Here is a 17,865-nt window from a genome sequence, read left to right on the forward strand (position 1 = left end):
CAAAAGTGGAAGTCTAAAAACATGGCATCCAAAAACAAGCATTTTGAGGTAAACAAATTTATTCAATATAATTATTCTCATAAACCAAACAGTCTATTCACACTGGCAAAATACGCCATCTTCTTAAAGAAAATCTCTTGGAGGCCTTCCAGCTTCCTTGTCTTGGCGGTGCTAAAATGATAAATATGGGATAAAAGATATAGAATAGAATATCAAAAGAGAGAAACACATTCAATGTTAATGGCAATAATACACAAAGTAGATCTACAAAAAATTGACACATCAGAGTTTGTGGGCCAAAGCAATCGAAAGCTTTTTTAATGATTGTTCTTTCAACAGCCACCCTTGAATAGGTGTCCCTTTGGAGCAATTCTATTTGTAACAATGTGTAAACATAGGCAAAAAAGCAGTTAAGGTCCCGGATTCACAGTGTCTCTGAGAATTTTCATTATCATATTTTTCCATTACTAGTTTACATTTTCAATGAATTTTTTTCAATCCCCTATGAGGGAACCGTCATGTGCTGAGAACCTAGCAACATAAAGGTCTGTTATTCCAAGAAATTGCCAATACCACCAAAACAAATAAATACCACCAAGCCAACCCTATACAACCAAACCAATACAACCAAAATTAAGCTAATACAACCAAACCAATAGAAAGAAACCAAGCCTGTAGACTGTAACCAAACCAATAGAACAAAAACGTGTATGTCACAGGAACATACATGTATTTATTTTAGCGAAACTAACAGATTAAGCGTAAAAGATTTTGAGAGCTGACAGTTTCGCACCGGTCCTTAAAAAGCGACTTAAAGTCATGCTATATCTAAGTAGGGGATCTCCTGTATACTTTTATTAACATTATAGCCAGTTATAAAAAAAACCACAGTTGTTCATAAATTAGTTAAAGCTGCGACAAACAAGTGCATGCTTCAGACGAAATAAAGGATGTCTCTGGGATCTGGGGTAAAACTCAGTGCTTGATTTCTCAATCTTTTGGTGATCTGAGAGTTTAGTTTCAAGTTTCTCATAAGAAAATACGGGGCAAAGACGACGAAGAAAGTAATATGACATGTATCGTAAGTTTTCCATTTTATTGTTAGTTCATCACTGTTTCACAATCGGAAGAATCTGGTTCTGAATCAGTTAGTTTAAAAGTGCTTCGTTTCTTCTTCACGTGACTTGTTAAGTAGTTAACGAGTTTACAGGAGAAGATTACTTCCTGAAAGATTATTATATTATTTTAAAGTGAAAACATAGGGGATCAAGTTCCTATCAATATTTTAGTTTTGTTTCAAGAGGTGTCATGAAATAAAAGGAAGACCAAGGCGGGCGGTTAACGTGCAAACTGAAATTGAGTTGAGGCAAGCCTGGAGGAGCACACGGGCGATCGCCCGCCTCAAACGGCCAGGTCTGCAAACCCGTAAACTGGAACCAAACCAATAGAACGAGGCCAAATCAAACAAACCCTAATCAACCCAGAACAAACCAACTCAAACCATCCCAACTCAACCCAAACCAAACAAGAGCACATTTTGTTCTAGACCAATCAGCGAGTTTGTTTACAAAATGTCATTAGCCAATCACCTGCCTCCATTTCGAGCTTGATTTTTCAATATTTCAAACCAAAACACAGTTGCTGTGGAGAAAAACCTACCCCCATACTTTTGCCCGGGAAAAAATTTACGTTTTTCTACGAAAGAAGATTTTTGAAACTTACTTTCTAGAGTAATTTTTTTGGTACGAATCTAGGAGCCCTAAGCAGGAACACAAACGGTTGGTAAAATATCTGCAGTGAAACATTACCTATTTTCTACTTCGGCCCTACCGCCAAAAGTTCCCACCCCCTAATTTATTTCTTATGAAGTTTTTGTTAATTAAACAAGGAATTTTTTTTAAGATTTAAGTTACCTGATATTTTGTACAAATAAATCACCCAGCCATCACCTGGGAATATTGTATTTTCCAAACAAAACTAGGCTTTATGATTGCCTAGGCTTTATGATTGAATTTGTTCCTCATTTTTTGCAGTCTTAAAGTAACTATGGTTAGAGAAAAGGGGCTACACCCAACAAATATAGCAGATGCACCTTTAAAAATGATAAAAACTGGTATCTTTTTAATATTTCATAGGTGCATGGTTTCCAGGTACGTATCATTTTTGGCGACTTGGGTTTGTGATTGGGGATATCATTCACAAGATTGGGCCCCCTTATGATAATTTTCTCCCTGCCCTTTCCTAGGAGCCACAACGCCCCTGTTGCTTACATTATACGTAGTACGGGCCCCTTTTCTGTATATAGCAACCCGAGAGATTTGCTGCCAGTCCGCCTCTGACCTAAACCATCCCAACCCAAATCAACCCAAACCAAACTAAATCAAACCAACCCAAACCAACATGAAGCAAACCAAACCAAAGCAAGCCAACCCATCCCGACCCAACCCAAAGCAAACCAGCACAAATAAACCCAAACCAAACCATTCCAACTCAACCCAATCCAAACCAAACCAAACCAAACCAAACCAAACCAAACCAACCCAACCCAAATAAACCCAATCCAAACCATCCCAACTCAACCCAAACCATCCCAACTCAACCCAATTCAACCCAACTCAACCCAAACTAAACCAAACCAAACCAAGCCAAAACAAACCAATATAACCAGACCAAACAAAACCTAGCCCAACCAAAACCAACCCAAACAAAACAAATTCAAACCAATACCACTAAACCAAACCAATACAAACAGATAAACCAAATCAAACAGATACAACCAATACCAGACAAACCAAACCAACCCAAACCAAACCAAACGAATACAACCAAACCAAACCCATACAACAAAAACTGTTGCTGCCAAAAGCCTTCAGCTTGGATACATCAAAAAAATAATTCATACATAATTAATATTTTTTCCTATGAACTCTTTACTAACACTTTTCACTTTGTTCGAAAATAACGCTTAAACAAATTTTTTTATTTATTTCTGGCAAGAGACTTCATCAAAAGTGTGCAATTTGAAAATCTAATTATTTTTGCCATTTTTAAACTCTTTAATTTTTCTTATACTTTCAATGCATACCTTTATTTTAGGGCTCACAGCTTGCTTTTCTATTTTTACAATTCTATAAAAACTTAAGATCAAATGTCTAGTACAAAAAAGATGATCCAATTCACTATTTTGAAAGTAAGCACATACCAGGTCCCATTTAAGGGCATAGTAGAAAGCACCTGGCACAATGATACCCCAGATGACTCCATATAACACTGTTTTTGGTCTAAGCTTGAAGTATAGATGGGTTGTCTCTCTCATCTTTGCCCATCTTTCAATAGCAGGGTCTCTCTGAAAAAAACATAGTTATAACAAGTAAATAGCCATCACATCCCAACCTGTGGCATTCTAATAGCAATCTATTAAGAATGGTCAGTGGAAGTATCATTCCATATCAAATCACTTCACCCAATTAAACCATGGTCTTAAAACTTCTTAAATTGTTGACTAAGCTTCTCTTGTTCAAAGCCTAGATTATTTCTCTCCATTGCATCATCATTACATTATCCCAATACATCCTTACTCAGCACATTTGTTTGTATATAAGTATGTCAATTTCAGTGGCGTAGCTAGCCAAATAGCAGTGGTCATGCCCTCCCCTCAAATTTGAAAAAATATGGGTGTGGCCAAATTCTGCCACGCCCAATTTTTGAGTTGATGAGTTTTTTTGAGAACTTTATTTTTGAGAACTTTTGAGAACTAATTGAGTTGATGAGAACTTTAATTTTAAGGCTTATAACTTATAAAAATTTTTTTTGATGAACCTTTGGAATGAGCTTTTCTTATTATATAGGAATCATCTTGTTACACCATGAAATGACTTTTGTATCTTATAGCTGTGACACTGTTTTGGTTTGTTGCTAATTTATACAGACAGAGATCTGACAATTTCGAAACAAAAGACATTAAAAGCATTAGCTTAGTATAGTATATAAACTTGGCTTAAACAAAAAATTGTGTTATTCTCCTAATTTCTCGCAATTTGCAGGCTGAAATACATTAGAGATTTAAGCTAAAATTTGTAAATGAAACAATAAATCACGTGAAACTGAATGGGAGCTTTTTGGTCATCTTTTCCACAAATAGTCTTATTATCAATCTATTGAAGGTATTTTAAAGCCATCATGATTAACTAACAACCCCAATAGAACTGATAGATGAATAAAACAAATGGGCAAATGAATATGCAATGTAAAAATTTTTGCAAAGTTAAACTTAATAGAAAAAGTACTTGCAAAATAAGTTTAGCTTAACAAAAACATTGATGTATACTTGTGGTAAATATCCACATGATTGGATTGTCCTTACTAAATCTAGCAAACAAGGGTTTTAAAAGAAATAATTTGATCTTGTAAAATTTCAAATACATAAAAAAGCAATAATAAAGAAATAAAACTGTTTAACTAACAAGGTCAGTAACATAAGTTGACTTGTCTCTGGTCATTTTATTTAAACAGCTATAAGTAGTAAAAAGGTACTTTCAACTATAAGTGAAGTCAGTAGAGCTTTGAGTTTGACTTTAATTGTGTGTAAAAACAGTGTTATTGCATGTGATAATAAACAAAAAATTGAAGAATAGCTTTAAGCAAGTTTTGGCATTCCCTTTCCATTAACTACAACCTTATTGTCATAATCATAATATGGTAACAATGCTTTTAAAGGGCTTAACAGTTTCTGAATATGCTGCTAAATGTCTGGAAAGTTTAAGCTCTCAAATCTGTTGGTTTGGAAAATAACACTGCTATCTCCTCCATCCATCTCCAGTGAACAGCACCAAGATTTGGCATTCATTAAATCAAGAAGATTCTCTGCAAATGTTCAACTCGTAACAATTGATTACTGAAAAGGCTGAGAGTTTGGTTTGGTTGCATAAAATGATCCTGCTCGCTGATTTTATGTCCAAAAGGGCCTTTCGTGCCTTTCACTTCCCCATATAGTGCAACACCATTCAGGCTGAAAAATCCTGCCATTGCCATAAAATGCTTTGGAGAATAACATGAGTCATGGCTGCTTGGCAATAAGCTTTTGCTTGCATTTTACTTACAGAGAATTACCTCCCAGCTCGTGGATCTAGGCACAGCGCCGCCATTGATGCCTTGCATTCGCGTTCACGAAATAACACAGGACCACAGGACAGTTCTGATGATTAAAATGATGGTCATGCCCTCTCTAAATGGCATGACTAGCCTTTGTTCTCTCCTGCGTCACTCCTATTGTTAGGCATGACCAAACATAGGGAACCAGCGTTATGGGCATGACTAAAACACAGGGTTTGGTCATGCTCATAGTTATGGGCATGACTAAATTGGAGACCCTCTGTTTTAGTCATGCCCGACAATAGAAGAGCGCCTTTGGAGGGCTCCATACTCTTGCGTGGAACCATAGGGCTCCAAAGGCGAATGGCCTGATCTATTACATAAGGAGAATAGGACTTTAATCTTACGAAAATAGATTATTTTGAAAAATGCTTTCTCTGGAAAAAGATGGTCATGCCCCGCATGACAAGCATGACCGCAAGCTATGCCACCGGTCAATTTGTATGTGATTTTACTTCAGGTACATTGAAGACACACAAATTTTTTTTGCGAATGTGGCGATGGTAGATGCGAACTATGTTCGGCGGCCAGTTGAGGGAGAGAACCTTGGAAAATGAGCAGTTAGAAACCTTGCTTGCATATCAACGGCTATGATTGTTGTTGGAAAGCTGTGGAGACATTTGCTTGCAGAAGAGCAGCAACATACATGCCAACACTCCTGCAAACTGTGGGAGTCTCCCGATATTTTTGCTCAATAATGATGCATTTCGTTCATTCATTAGATTGCCAAAAAGTGCTCACCCTTAACTAAGCGCCAACTATCTCCACCTTAGCATGTAATAACTCAAAACATTTGCCAAAACAAGTTTCTGAGACTCTGCAAGTCTTAGCATTACAGTAGCAGGGAAGGCATAATGTTGCATAAGGTAAAACCAGGAAGAAGTCGGTCAATACCATCATTTTCCGCCAGTGAATATTCATTTTAAGAATAAAATTTTACTATCAAAATCTGTTCCAAAGAATGCAATTTTCGGCGAGCTTGAAGCATTAAGATTATACAAAATTTACCCTTTTGCAGCAACCATGGTGTCGCCTCAGGTAGTAACTTTATTTTACCTTTGTCTTAATGTTGAAATTTTTTTCTAGTTCAATAAAATATTATGCATGCAATATAATAGGGCAAATAACTCGATAGCTCATTGGAGTTCTTTTTATTTGCCCTAAGCTTTATCAATTATAAGCATGTTTAATCATGTAGCTTGTAATAAAAAGCTTGAATTTATTATAATTGAATTGAATTGAGTAGCAGTTACACAGTAGCGCCGAAATTCAGCCGGGGCAACGACCAAACATTTCCCTTCCTTCTTAAAGAACTCACTCATTTTGAAAACTTAACTTGACAGGTCTGAGCAATAAGCATTTCTTTGTCATATGCCTTTGATACTCATATAGGCCTAAAAAGGAGGTTCAACGTCCTAAAGTTATAAGCTGTCTGGACTAAACTTGCTTCCTTTTTTTGACAAACGGCACCAAAATTAATAACTTAACGAGATCGAAGTGATTAAAGACAGCCTGGTAAAGGAAATAAGCTACTTACAAGAAGGATTCCGTGATCTTCTGGGCGTTTCTTCGGAGGCCGTGGCAGGGAAAATTTGAACATGGACCTCAACGCCATTTTGTAATATCATAAATGTGTACAGGGAACCAAGAAGGTACTAATTATTGGGATGGGATCTAAACAGACAGAAGATTGATTGCAGGGATGTAGTGGTGGTGGGAGGGCTCAGGGGGGCGCAGCCCTCCTTGTTTGATTTTCGAAAAAAGTGGAGCGACTCAGCCCCCCTCATCGTCTGTTTTTTGATACAGCCAAAAATCATGTAACGCAAAGAAAGATGTAAAGAATTGTCACTTCACAACAGGTCAGCCCTTGACAACTAAACCAGAAAAGGAAAAAGGGAAACAACAGACATGTTTAAATGCACTGTAAGCTTAATATGAATGAAAATGTACACAAAGTTTGAGATTTATAGATATAAAATTATTGAGTAATTTCTTATTGAGTACGTTTAGTTGCAGTTTTGAATAGAGAGTTGGTTTTAAATTTTGCATTTTGAAATGGGGTTAATTGCTATTATTCTAGTCTGCCTTCCCTACTTTTAATATTCCATGTACTGCGCTCATTTTTATAAGAACTATACTTTTTTGTTAACACTCAATGTTCTATGTCTGCAAACTATGAAAATTTTCTAAGTCCACCGTATACAGTAAACCCCCTCATATAAGAACCTACTTTTTTGAGGTTCAGGCTGAAGTATGTTCTTATTGGAAAGGTATTTGCATCAATTTCAGGGTAAGAAGGTTCTTATTCGAAAGATCCCATGTTTAAAACTTTATGATTTATTACCAAGATATGCATTCAACCCTGTTTGTTTCCCTTTGGCAATGTTATTAATGCAACATTACAAAGATATTTACAGGAAGACATTTGAGTGCACTGGCTGTCTTATAACAGTGGATTGATCTGGAGATGATCTCATATGTCCTCAGGAATTGAAAATTCTAATGCTTTTATTTCATTTTCAACATTTCAAATTTTGCTATATATAATTATTTTAAAAAGTCAAAGTGATTTTAAAGTTCTCTTTCGTTAAAGTGTATAAAATGCTGAAAATGCACAACTGAAAATTTTTATATCGATTGTGATTTTACCTCATCTTCAAAAATTTGGGAGTAAATAAGGACCATTCAAAACTCTATTTTTTTGCCCTTGGAATAAGAACCTATTATATTTCATCACACTGAAACAGGTTCTTTATTACAAGGTGCATAATTTTGGAAGAACAGCCTCTAGGTTCTTAATTTTGTAGGTTCTTATATGCGGGCATTTACTGTAACAGTTCTGTGTGGCATTTTTAGTAGCACTGGCCATTAGCTGTTAAAATCTCTTCTGTTTTGTTAACACGAGAGAAAATGTGTCAATTCAAATCCAGCCAATGCAGGCGCGGATCTAGGCCGGTTGTACAGGTTTCAAAAAACCAGTCAAATTCTAAGAGCTATGTTTCTCCGTAAATCTTGGATTTTTTATCTAAATTTCAATTGCAACAATTGCTGAATTTCTCCCTGACTGACTACAGTCGTTCTGCTTACATACTGAATTGAACCCCCACAAGATTCCTACAAAGTTCCCAGCTTCAGAGGCGGACTGGCAGCGAATCTGTCGGGTTGCTATATTCAGAAGCCCGTACTATCCGAGCTACAAACCCAAAAGTTTTATTACTAGCCATACCTCAAAACAAATCATTAGAATTAATTATTATCACCACAAAAAGCAATTCCGGGCGCATGTGCTAAGCGGCGAAGTAGGGGCAATAGCAATACAACAGTCCATCAGTGCTATGAGTTTGTCTTGTCATATGACACAACACTTGACAGTGGCGGATCCAGACTACCGCCATTACCGCTCGAGCGGTAGTCAGATTATTCAAAAAATTATAGAAACAAGGATCATTATCATGTTTATCCTACTTCTTTAATTAAACCATATTTAATTATTGAAAATATTTGATCGCGCTGCAAACCAAGCCTTTCTTCCTAGGAACATGCCTGAAATTTCCACAGAGACAGAAATATTTTTTAATCCTTATCGCTATGGAAATTGCGTGCTACATGTTTGCAAATATAAGGCTAGCATGGGGGGATCATGAAATCATGGCTTGCTAACTAGGGGGGTTGAGTCGGTAGTCAGCCTGCCTTAACCAATCACATCGTCAGAAATCACTGCCAACCTGGGGGGATGCATACAAATTTTGTTGACAACCAATGAACAACCGAGTTGACTACCGCTCAGATGGGGGGTTGAGTAGTACTGCCGCTCAACACGGCTCAAACGTTACAGAAAGATGGGGGGAAGCCTACATATTCTGCAAGTGGGCAAACTGTAACTTCAAAGCCGATGTGACCCATTATTTTGTACAACACACAACTATTCGTAGGAATATATTTTAAAAGAATATTAAGACTCAAATATTCTAAAATTTAAGAAGGCATCAGGATTAAAAGTCAGGCCCACAATATTCGCAAAAAATATGATTCTTTGTTTAACAAAAGTTGCTCTCAATAATTGCAGATTTTATCCAGCTTTTTAAACTTGTAATTTCCAACAGGTCTGATTTTCATAAGTAATTGTCCGACTAAATGCGAGTTTTAGGCGACACTTCAAAATTCTGCCAAATGTATCTTTTTTTATAATTCTATGGTGTTCCTCGTCTAAATTCCGTAAATTTTTTCAGAATGTCCATCCTCAGAATATTGAATAAGATTATTTATTTCTTCCCAAGCTTGTTGTAAGGATACATGAAATTTCAGTAAAGCACCGCTTGTCTCTTGAAATGGTCTACATAAGAAATTAAAGAAAGCAATAATCATTTTAGAAAACCGGGTGTGACCAAGAAATGGGTGTGGTCAACCCTCTATCTCATTTCGGCGGTAGTCAGATTTTTGGCTGGATCCGCCACTGCTTGAGATCAGTTTGTTTTGCAGTCCTACCTACATTCTAAAGAATCGTAACTGATTTACCGATACTTCAACAAAACAAAATTAAAAGTTCTTGCTCTAAATAAAATCCATTAAAATATCAGTTTTCTTTGAAGCGCGGGCGAAGAGCACGCGTACGTACTGATTTATTACGTGTTTATAGTCTAACGGGAAGTTTTTCTCTTCACTTGAAAGAATCATCAGTGATTCAAGGTGTGGCTGACCAATGGTTGCTCTAAGTCTACTCTTTATGCAGGCCCGTCGGAACTGGGGAGGGGCTGGGGGGCTGGAGTAATTGTAAGATTGTAGTATATTTCCTTTATAACAGTGTACTAACTGAGAAGGAATACAATGGGCAGCCACCCTCCCCCCCCCCCCCCCCCCCCCCCCCAATATGAATTTCGTTTCGACGGCACTGTTATAGGCTTACTGAACATTCGTTCACATGAAACTTGCGTGCAGCTCAGCGTCATAACAACTTTATAGCAACGTAAAGAGCAGGATACGACGAGACATGCATGTTGTACACATGCAATGTAGTCCAAGGACATTTGGCAGGCACTGTAGTTTCAAAGATAATATTTTTGTTCTGTAGGCGCCATCCTAGGCGGGGTTGTTTTAGAGGCCCGATCCATGACCCTAAATTTTTTTATTTGTAATTTGTGTTTGTCTAGACTAGATAAGCTCTGGGAGCTGTTCTGATAATGTAAGCAATATTAAAATGTTTTCTTTCTAAGAATTTTATCTTCATTTCTGTGACTTGTATTCTCTTGAACATAGATATCTTTGAAATTAACAGAGTTATTTTCTCGAATTTATCTACGGAGGGCCCGGTTATTATGAAGTTGAGAGGGCCCGGGTTGCATCTCTGCCAGTCCGCCACTGCCCAGCTTCCTAATTCATCTTTATCTCAAAGTATCCAAGGAATTCAAAATCGAGGAAATCAGCAGCCACTCGATGTGACAGTTTGGAGTATGCTATCTATGCGCCAAAATTGAAACCAGTGGCTATTAGTGAAAACCGGTGCCTATATGTTTCTCGGTGGCTAAAAAGCATATTCGATATCGATATCCATAGCTCGAAAGTGTGAACGCTTTGAAACAAAATAATACAAAATGAAATGCAGATGCAAATAAGAATCTGAGAATTTGTATTGAGGGAATAGACTTTCTTTCTCGGAGAAATTCATGAAAATCAGAACCAACCATGGTGGTGGCTTTCACTGAACCCCTGAGCAATTTAAACATTTTCCCCCCTCATTTGCGATGAAGTTCCCCCACCCTTTCCATGGTGTAGATGTTCTGATCTAAGCTGTAACATTATTGCATATTTGGGACATGCTTGCTATGGATGATTGCATATTTGGGACCTGCTGAAACAATTTTCTCTGATTTTTTCTCTTTGCATATCCAAAGCTTATATGGCGCATCAGAAATTCTTTGCGATGGTCTGCATGAACATTTAGAAGCCAGTACTTGCTGTTGTTTTCACGACTGGGGCCTTGTTTTCATAAGCGACGAATGCTGTTGCAGCTAACCCGTGTTTACTTCCCATAATTTTAAGTCCTCTCAGGCTGAGGAAAACCTGTCGAGATTCATCGTGCGCTGTTTTCTCGATCGGCGATTTCCCTACCCTGTTAGAGCACCATAATTTATAGAAGCTTTTAAAAAACCTGTTTTCGAGATAAAAGACTACGAAAGATGTTTAAAAACAAATTTCCGAATTCTTTTGATGCCAATTCGGGCAATGTTTAGTTGCCAGTAAACGCCATATCTATATGTAAACATAGGCCTGTGGCCACTTTTTACCCAATATCCCCCCCCCCCAGTCTCTTTATTCAAATAAGCGTGCGGATATCGAGAAGGTGCAAAACTTGAATTCACCACGCATGTTAGGCAAGCGCGAGTTGAGCAAAGTTCAGTTGGGTGGTCAAATGAACTGAGTGAGCATCGCTCAACAACACCTTGATCGCCGTCAAACATCTCTGAACTGAGCAGGGCTGAGCAAGTGGTCAAACGAACTGAACTTTTCACTGAGCAAGGATGAGCAGACACTGAGCGTTGCTCAGTGAAATGTTCAGTTTTTTTGACAAGCCCGGCCAAACACTCTCGACATTTCACTCGACAACGCTCGACATTTTGTCGAATCATATGTCGAGAGCGTTTGGCCAACTTGTCGGGTGTTGTTGAGCCTTGTCGAGCGTTGTCGAGACAAATTTGATCAATTGTCGAGTTTAAAATTGTCGAGTGGTAACGCTCGACATTTCTATTGTTTCAGGTGTTGTCGAAGGTTGTCGAATGCTTTTGGCCAGGCTCTCAACATTCTGCTCGACTTTTGCGAATCAACGCATGCGCAATATGCAGTATCTGAATTTTGCCCACTAAAGTTGTGTTTATTTTGTTTCGTGATATCTTCGGATTTCTGTTTTTTGCTTCGATAATTTGAAAATGGAAAGTTGCAGTCAATTCGACCTCATTTACGATGAACGTTCAGATGTCTACAAAGAAGGAAAGGTCAATGCTCTTCAAGCAGCGACGAAGGCCTTGATGACGATAAAGCCAAGGAAATATTAATGATGCTAGCAGCAAAAAATAAGACTCGCAAACGAAAGCCACTAAGTCGACGGAACAAAGAGGCGAAAAGAAAGAGAAAAAATCTGCTCCCCAACAAAAAAGTGGACACATTTACGAAAACAAGCCTGGTCTTTGGAATATCACCGACAATCCACGACAGATCGGAAATCGTCGTTTAGCCAACTATTGAGAGAGGGTCGGTCTAGGGGCGTAGCCCTTAGGAAAATTTTGCGTTGTTACGCCCTAAAGACTTTCAGAAATGGAGGCAACACCCATAAAAATACATTCAAATCAAGGCTACAGTCAAACTTCATTTTCGAAATTTGTTCTGACGACCATCTACATGGCTTGATAAAACTTTTGGATATAACTCCTCTGAACATACTGTTTTTTTCTTTCTTTATTTAAAATTGGTACAATCTGTAGTTTTTTTAAAGCTAAACAAAGCCAACTAATTTACCAACGCTCAATATGATTTAAATCAAATTTAACTGATATTGCATACATTTTCCTTGCAAAAATCAAAAGTACAATTGAATGATGAAAATTCTGAGATTTTCTCTTGAAAATTTATAAGTTGTAAAGTTGGGGAGTACTTATTTCGTTTGGAACTGAAATTCATATTTGGCTAGATCTGTATAACAAAGATATTGCTGAGAGCAAAATGAATTATATCACTCTATTATTGTTTCTTCTGAAGCGAGGCAATTCGGCTTTAAAAAGGCTTCAAAAACTTGCTTTTGAAACTTCAGATTGTACCAGGGTTCCCGTAAGGATCTCATAAGGAACTCAAATCGCTAAAAATCTTTCAGAAGCTTTTAATACTGGCTCATAGAAATACACGTGCATGCTAGCACTGCTTACCAAATTCAAACAAAGTCTTCAGGATATTTTTTACCGATTTCAACTAGTGGTGACACTAGGACAAGCCAAAAGGCCCATTAGGATAAATTTCCAACCAGTCGGTACGTTAAGGCGTTGAATAGGAATATAGGGCTGCCGGCCGCAGGTTTGAACAGGGGCGTGGGGGGGGGGGGCAGAAGGAACTAAAAGGGCACGAATATTTTTATTCGAAACATTAGTAAGTGTCAAAAATGGTACAGATCTCATGGTAATTTAGACATTTATAAAAATATTGAAACACGCTGGGCATAGTAAGAACTATCTTCACTTAAAGTAGATAGATGGCTATGTACTCCATTTAGGGACCACGCACTCTTGATCATAATTAATTGTATAGCTTGTCAATGACCACGCACTCTTGATCATAATTAATACGCTACACTTATAAGAGGTTACACCTTTGCTCATTTCGTACAGCACCTAAGCAATTCAAGGGCACCTTTTGGTTATGCAGTTGGCAAAAACAGCAACTCGATGAGCAACAAAGGGGCAGGTAATCTGAATTTTGGAAAAAATGTTCTCACCGAAATTTACACCGAAATTTCGAAAAAGATGACCAAACTTTTCTCCCCCAAAAATAAACCGACCGAAATTTTTTGGCATTGGGTTATTTGGTACTTAATTTAGTTCTAAAGATGTTTTGCTAATTCTTTGTGGCTCCGACGACGTTTTATAAGAACTCTTGATAGGGGTTTTGTTCTTTAATTTGACTTGATGTTGTGAATTTCTCTTTTGAATAGAAAGTGCCCTCTGAACATGAAATATGTGCAGCGCATCCATGTTTATACGTAGAAATCACACTTTAGTGCACGTGCAAAAGTTGTCAACAAAATTTGGTTGTTTTTAAATATCCGGGCACTATTCTAAATGTGCGTAGAATGAAAAAATGCAAATGAAAGGCATATCTCGAATTCCGGTGGAGGTGCGTTCGCAAGTTTTCAAACACAAGGAGTATGTTGGAATTGTGTTAGTAAGGTATTTTGAAGAAAATCAAAGAGGACGCTGTACTCTTGACGCACCGGAGATGTTGGTTTCTGCAGAGCTTTCAAGCACGTTTGGGCAATTGAGTAAATTCTATTTTGTTGACAATGCGTCCTTTCTAGTACGAACATCCTGCTTACAATGATGTTTACGTGCAAAATCCAACTTAAAGGATTTCATGACGAAAAACAGCTAAATCAAAACTCTTGATAAAGGAACAAGTACACGAAGAAACGAGATTCAACCTATTTGTGTGGCACAGTGATGAGCGTGGAGAACCCGTCGCATAACGAGAATGGTCATAGGACATCAAAGAGGTTCTGCGCCAGTAGCACAAGTTCTGTGGATAGGCGCCACTTCTTAAATGTCCCTTCAAAAAAGGATATTTTTTGCAGGTGTCCAGATGTCAGGATATTGTTTCTAGGCGGCCGTAATGTCGGCAAAACAGGTATGAATAATACGTTTTCCACCCAGTAAATCTAGCACGCCGACCAACGGGTATACACTCCTTTTTATAAGAAAATTTTTATAAGTACAGGAGCCTCAAAATTTCCCCAAAGTTAAGCACAAATTAAGAGCAAGCTGAGGTTGAGGTACTGTTAAAAGCAATTCTGAACAACGCTTTATCTCAAAAATGAGGATTTTTATCCATCTGTTGATGCTTTTTCGGTGAATATTCAAACTTGACGGCAAATGAAGGTTATCTTACTCATTTTGTTGGCAAATGAGGCCTGAACATCTTCCTAGAACGAAAAAGGTAACAAGCGCAGTGCTTACATCCTATTAATTTAAGAACAAATTAAGAACAGTCAACCTGAATTTATATTTACTGGTTCTTATGGAAGTGTAACGTGCGATTCACGTTTCTAAAATGGCAAATTTGTTCATTTTGGCAAATTTTCTTGACTTCTGGACTTTTGCCCCCTCCGATCTGGATCATTGTCTCAAGGATGTCCTGTCACAAACTCTATCAAGAGATTATATTATAAATACGTTTATATAGTTCTTTTACACGTTGACACGAAGTGTGTGTCCCTTTAATTTGTACTCAGCTTTCCTCTTTTCGTTACGTATGTTTAATCGCAGCAAATTGCAACTACTCTCTTTATAAGAAGCTGGCAATGAGAAACCAATACTTGAACCCCAAAAATATGAAAATACGTTAATGGCATAGTCTAAGAAATATCTGGTAGCAATTTTGTAAAAAGTTGTTATTAGGTACACTTTTGCCTCGGTGGATGTAAAAAAGAGGATTTATTACAAATTTTTTGTACACGCATCCCTACATTGGGTGTTATTGTACTTTCATGCAATGTTTTTAATTTTTGCCAACAAATTCGATACAATTTAAATGCACACTGTACGCTAGTTTAAAAGTTGGGGCTGAACCAAGGGCTCAGGGGCATGTCTTAAAAGTGTTTTTGGAACCACGCCCTGGAGAACGACGGGAAATGTCCCTTTCAAATGAGACCTGAGAGAAGATTTCACTTACAATGAAAAGAGATATAATCAGCATGGCGATAATTAAACATCAGGCTAACTAAGTTAGAAGATACGACTTATTCAGTAAACGAGATAGAACACAGAGAATATGTAAGCGGGCTTCAAGTCAAGAAGAACCGCTACTACTCAAGAGCCGTTAGATTTATCTTCGGCTGGGCTGTCTGTATTTATTTCGAAGAAAATCATTAGTAATTTCCACAATGACTGCTCATTTTATATGAAGACATAATGATTGCTCATTTTATATGAAGCTTGTTTCATATTCGAACGAAACCAGGTTTGTAGCCGTCAAGCCAATGAGGAAGATTTTTCTGCACGTGCACTTGATGCTGGGTTAACGTGCCGAAGCTTGCAAACTGTTATCACTTCGCCTATGAATTTTTCAGAATAATATGTCAACCAATTAAAATCCAATTTAACGTACACTTATTGTTTTATAAGAATACTTATAGTTTTTTAAAGCATCCTTATTTTTTCAAATCTGATATGGTTTCAGGGAAACATCACTCGCCCTCGAATAGAAACCATGCTTTTTGAAAAGGACGATATATGTCAGCCCTGTTGTTCTCTGTTATGATCATCGCAAAACCGACAGCTACAGGGAAATGAGGCACAACAAAAATATGCGAGCTGCGATGCTAGGCAGCAGTTACAATATTCTTCAAAATTGGATGATTCTGATATTTTAAAAACAATATTCTTATAAAAAAGGCTGCATTTATATTTCTCGTTTCAGCTTTGCTTGTTCGATTTTTAACAAAGAGATTTATTGGGGAATACGACAACTCGGCAGGTATCTCAAGTTCTCCTAGTCAGATTTTTCAAAATGAATGTTTATAGTCACTTTTTTATAAGAAACAACGGTCTACGTTGGGTATTACTGTTCTTAACAACTCTGGGTTCAATAGATTGTTTTGCGATTATATACTTTAACCCTATCTCTAGACTGCAATTGTGCTCTGTCATTTTCGAAAGGCTCCCGCTTCCAGTCGATTGTCCTCGAGTCCCAATGTTTTCAAAAACCTTCAAAGACAACCTATTGGTATTCGCTTGTTCACCAAGTAAGTCTATTTGCATTGGACGTTGCAATCAACTGTTGAATGCTCAAAAACTAGGCCGGCCCAAAAGGACTGCAGTTTCACCTCCACTATACCTTTCACAGTTTGACCAATAGGCTGCCGATTCTAGCTTGCATTGCCATTGAAAGTCGTACCATTATTTCAATATATTTTCTAGTTTAAGTTCAGGGTATAACATCCTTATTCTCATGTGTGGTAAACTTAAATTCATTCGTGTCTTCAAAATTACCAAATTGTTTTCAAGATGCAAGCTACATGAAGCAAATATCCATCAATACGCAAGATATAACTTTGGAACTGCTGGACCCCCAGTCACAGGTAAACAAATCTTGGCTTTAAAAACTAGCTACTGCATAAAAATAACAAGCAGCCAGGCATTAATCTCGAAGTAGATAAACACTTTTCAAAATGTAACCAAATTTTATAAACTTGTATATAGCCCAATTTTGTCATTTAGGATTCAAGGAAAAATATTCGTGGTAAAATAGATTGGGCTGATGGAATAGTTCTCGTCTACTCTGTCACAAGCAAGAACAGTTTCAAAGAAGTTAATATATTAAAAGACATTATAGATACTACTTGTACACAGAAAAGGAAACCAATTGTGCTGATTGCAAATAAGATCGACTTGAGACACAACAGGACTGTATCGAGCAGCGAAGGGCAGTTGCTAGCAAAGCGCTGGGGGTGCTCCTTCCTCGAGTGCTCCGCAGCTGTATACTCCAGCGGTTATCAAACAATTTGCGAAGCGATTGTTGGACTTTGCCAAGAAGTGCTAAGATCCAATGCAGTTAGCCGGGAGATGGGAAGGCTCGGAAGACGTCGGGCATCGTTATCACCAAGACCATTCCGGGATGCAATATTCAAGATGTTTGGAACGACAAAAGACGATATCCTAGCATGCAAGCAGTCTGACTTGTAGGGGATCGAGCGTTCACAATACGTTGTATGAGAATAAGTTGTATGAGAATACGTTGTATGAGAATGCGTTGTACGATAATATGTTGTATTAGAAAACGATGTACGATAATATGTTGTATGAGAATACGTTGTACGATAATATGTTGTATTAGAAAACGATGTACGATAATATGTTGTATGAGAATACGTTGTACGATAATATGTTGTATGAGAATAAGTTGTATGAGAATACGTTGGGCCGTTTCTTACCAGCGTTTAGGTTGTAAACAGGTAACGATAAA

The 17,865-nt window shown here is 37.6% G+C and overlaps 2 protein-coding genes across 2 annotated transcripts; one reads left to right on the plus strand and one right to left on the minus strand.

Moving 5' to 3' along the window:
• Window positions 1–6: 6 nt before the first annotated feature.
• LOC135685327 (uncharacterized) lies at window positions 7–6,828 on the minus strand. The gene is made up of 3 exons (XM_065201237.2): window positions 6,689–6,828; window positions 3,203–3,346; window positions 7–171 (listed from the first exon to the last, which is right to left on the minus strand). Exons 1-3 carry the CDS (start codon window positions 6,764–6,766, stop codon window positions 124–126), a joined length of 270 nt encoding a protein of 89 aa, XP_065057309.1. The 5' UTR covers window positions 6,767–6,828; the 3' UTR covers window positions 7–123.
• A 6,776-nt stretch (window positions 6,829–13,604) lies between these two features.
• On the plus strand, window positions 13,605–17,706 carry LOC135685652 (ras-related and estrogen-regulated growth inhibitor). Its single transcript, XM_065201645.2, has 4 exons — window positions 13,605–14,529; window positions 16,321–16,377; window positions 16,908–16,981; window positions 17,121–17,706. The coding sequence occupies exons 1-4, from the start codon at window positions 14,346–14,348 to the stop codon at window positions 17,583–17,585; spliced, it is 780 nt and encodes a 259-aa protein (XP_065057717.1). The 5' UTR covers window positions 13,605–14,345; the 3' UTR covers window positions 17,586–17,706.
• Window positions 17,707–17,865: the final 159 nt, after the last annotated feature.

This window comes from Rhopilema esculentum, chromosome 15 (assembly GCF_057945365.1).
Source record: "Rhopilema esculentum isolate cy_ngs chromosome 15, ASM5794536v1, whole genome shotgun sequence".
NCBI classification, from domain to species: domain Eukaryota; kingdom Metazoa; phylum Cnidaria; class Scyphozoa; order Rhizostomeae; family Rhizostomatidae; genus Rhopilema; species Rhopilema esculentum.

Coding starts and splice junctions, on each gene's coding strand:
- LOC135685652 (XM_065201645.2), top strand. CDS start 14,346: ATGAGCGTGGAGAACCCGTCGCATAACGAGAATGGTCATAGGACATCA. Junction 16,378..16,907: donor GGAATACGACAACTCGGCAG/GTATCTCAAGTT, acceptor ATTGTTTTCAAG/ATGCAAGCTACATGAAGCAA. Junction 16,982..17,120: donor TGCTGGACCCCCAGTCACAG/GTAAACAAATCT, acceptor TTTGTCATTTAG/GATTCAAGGAAAAATATTCG.
- LOC135685327 (XM_065201237.2), bottom strand. CDS start 6,766: ATGGCGTTGAGGTCCATGTTCAAATTTTCCCTGCCACGGCCTCCGAAG. Junction 3,347..6,688: donor AAGATCACGGAATCCTTCTT/GTAAGTAGCTTA, acceptor TGTTTTTTTCAG/AGAGACCCTGCTATTGAAAG. Junction 172..3,202: donor ATGCCCTTAAATGGGACCTG/GTATGTGCTTAC, acceptor TTATCATTTTAG/CACCGCCAAGACAAGGAAGC.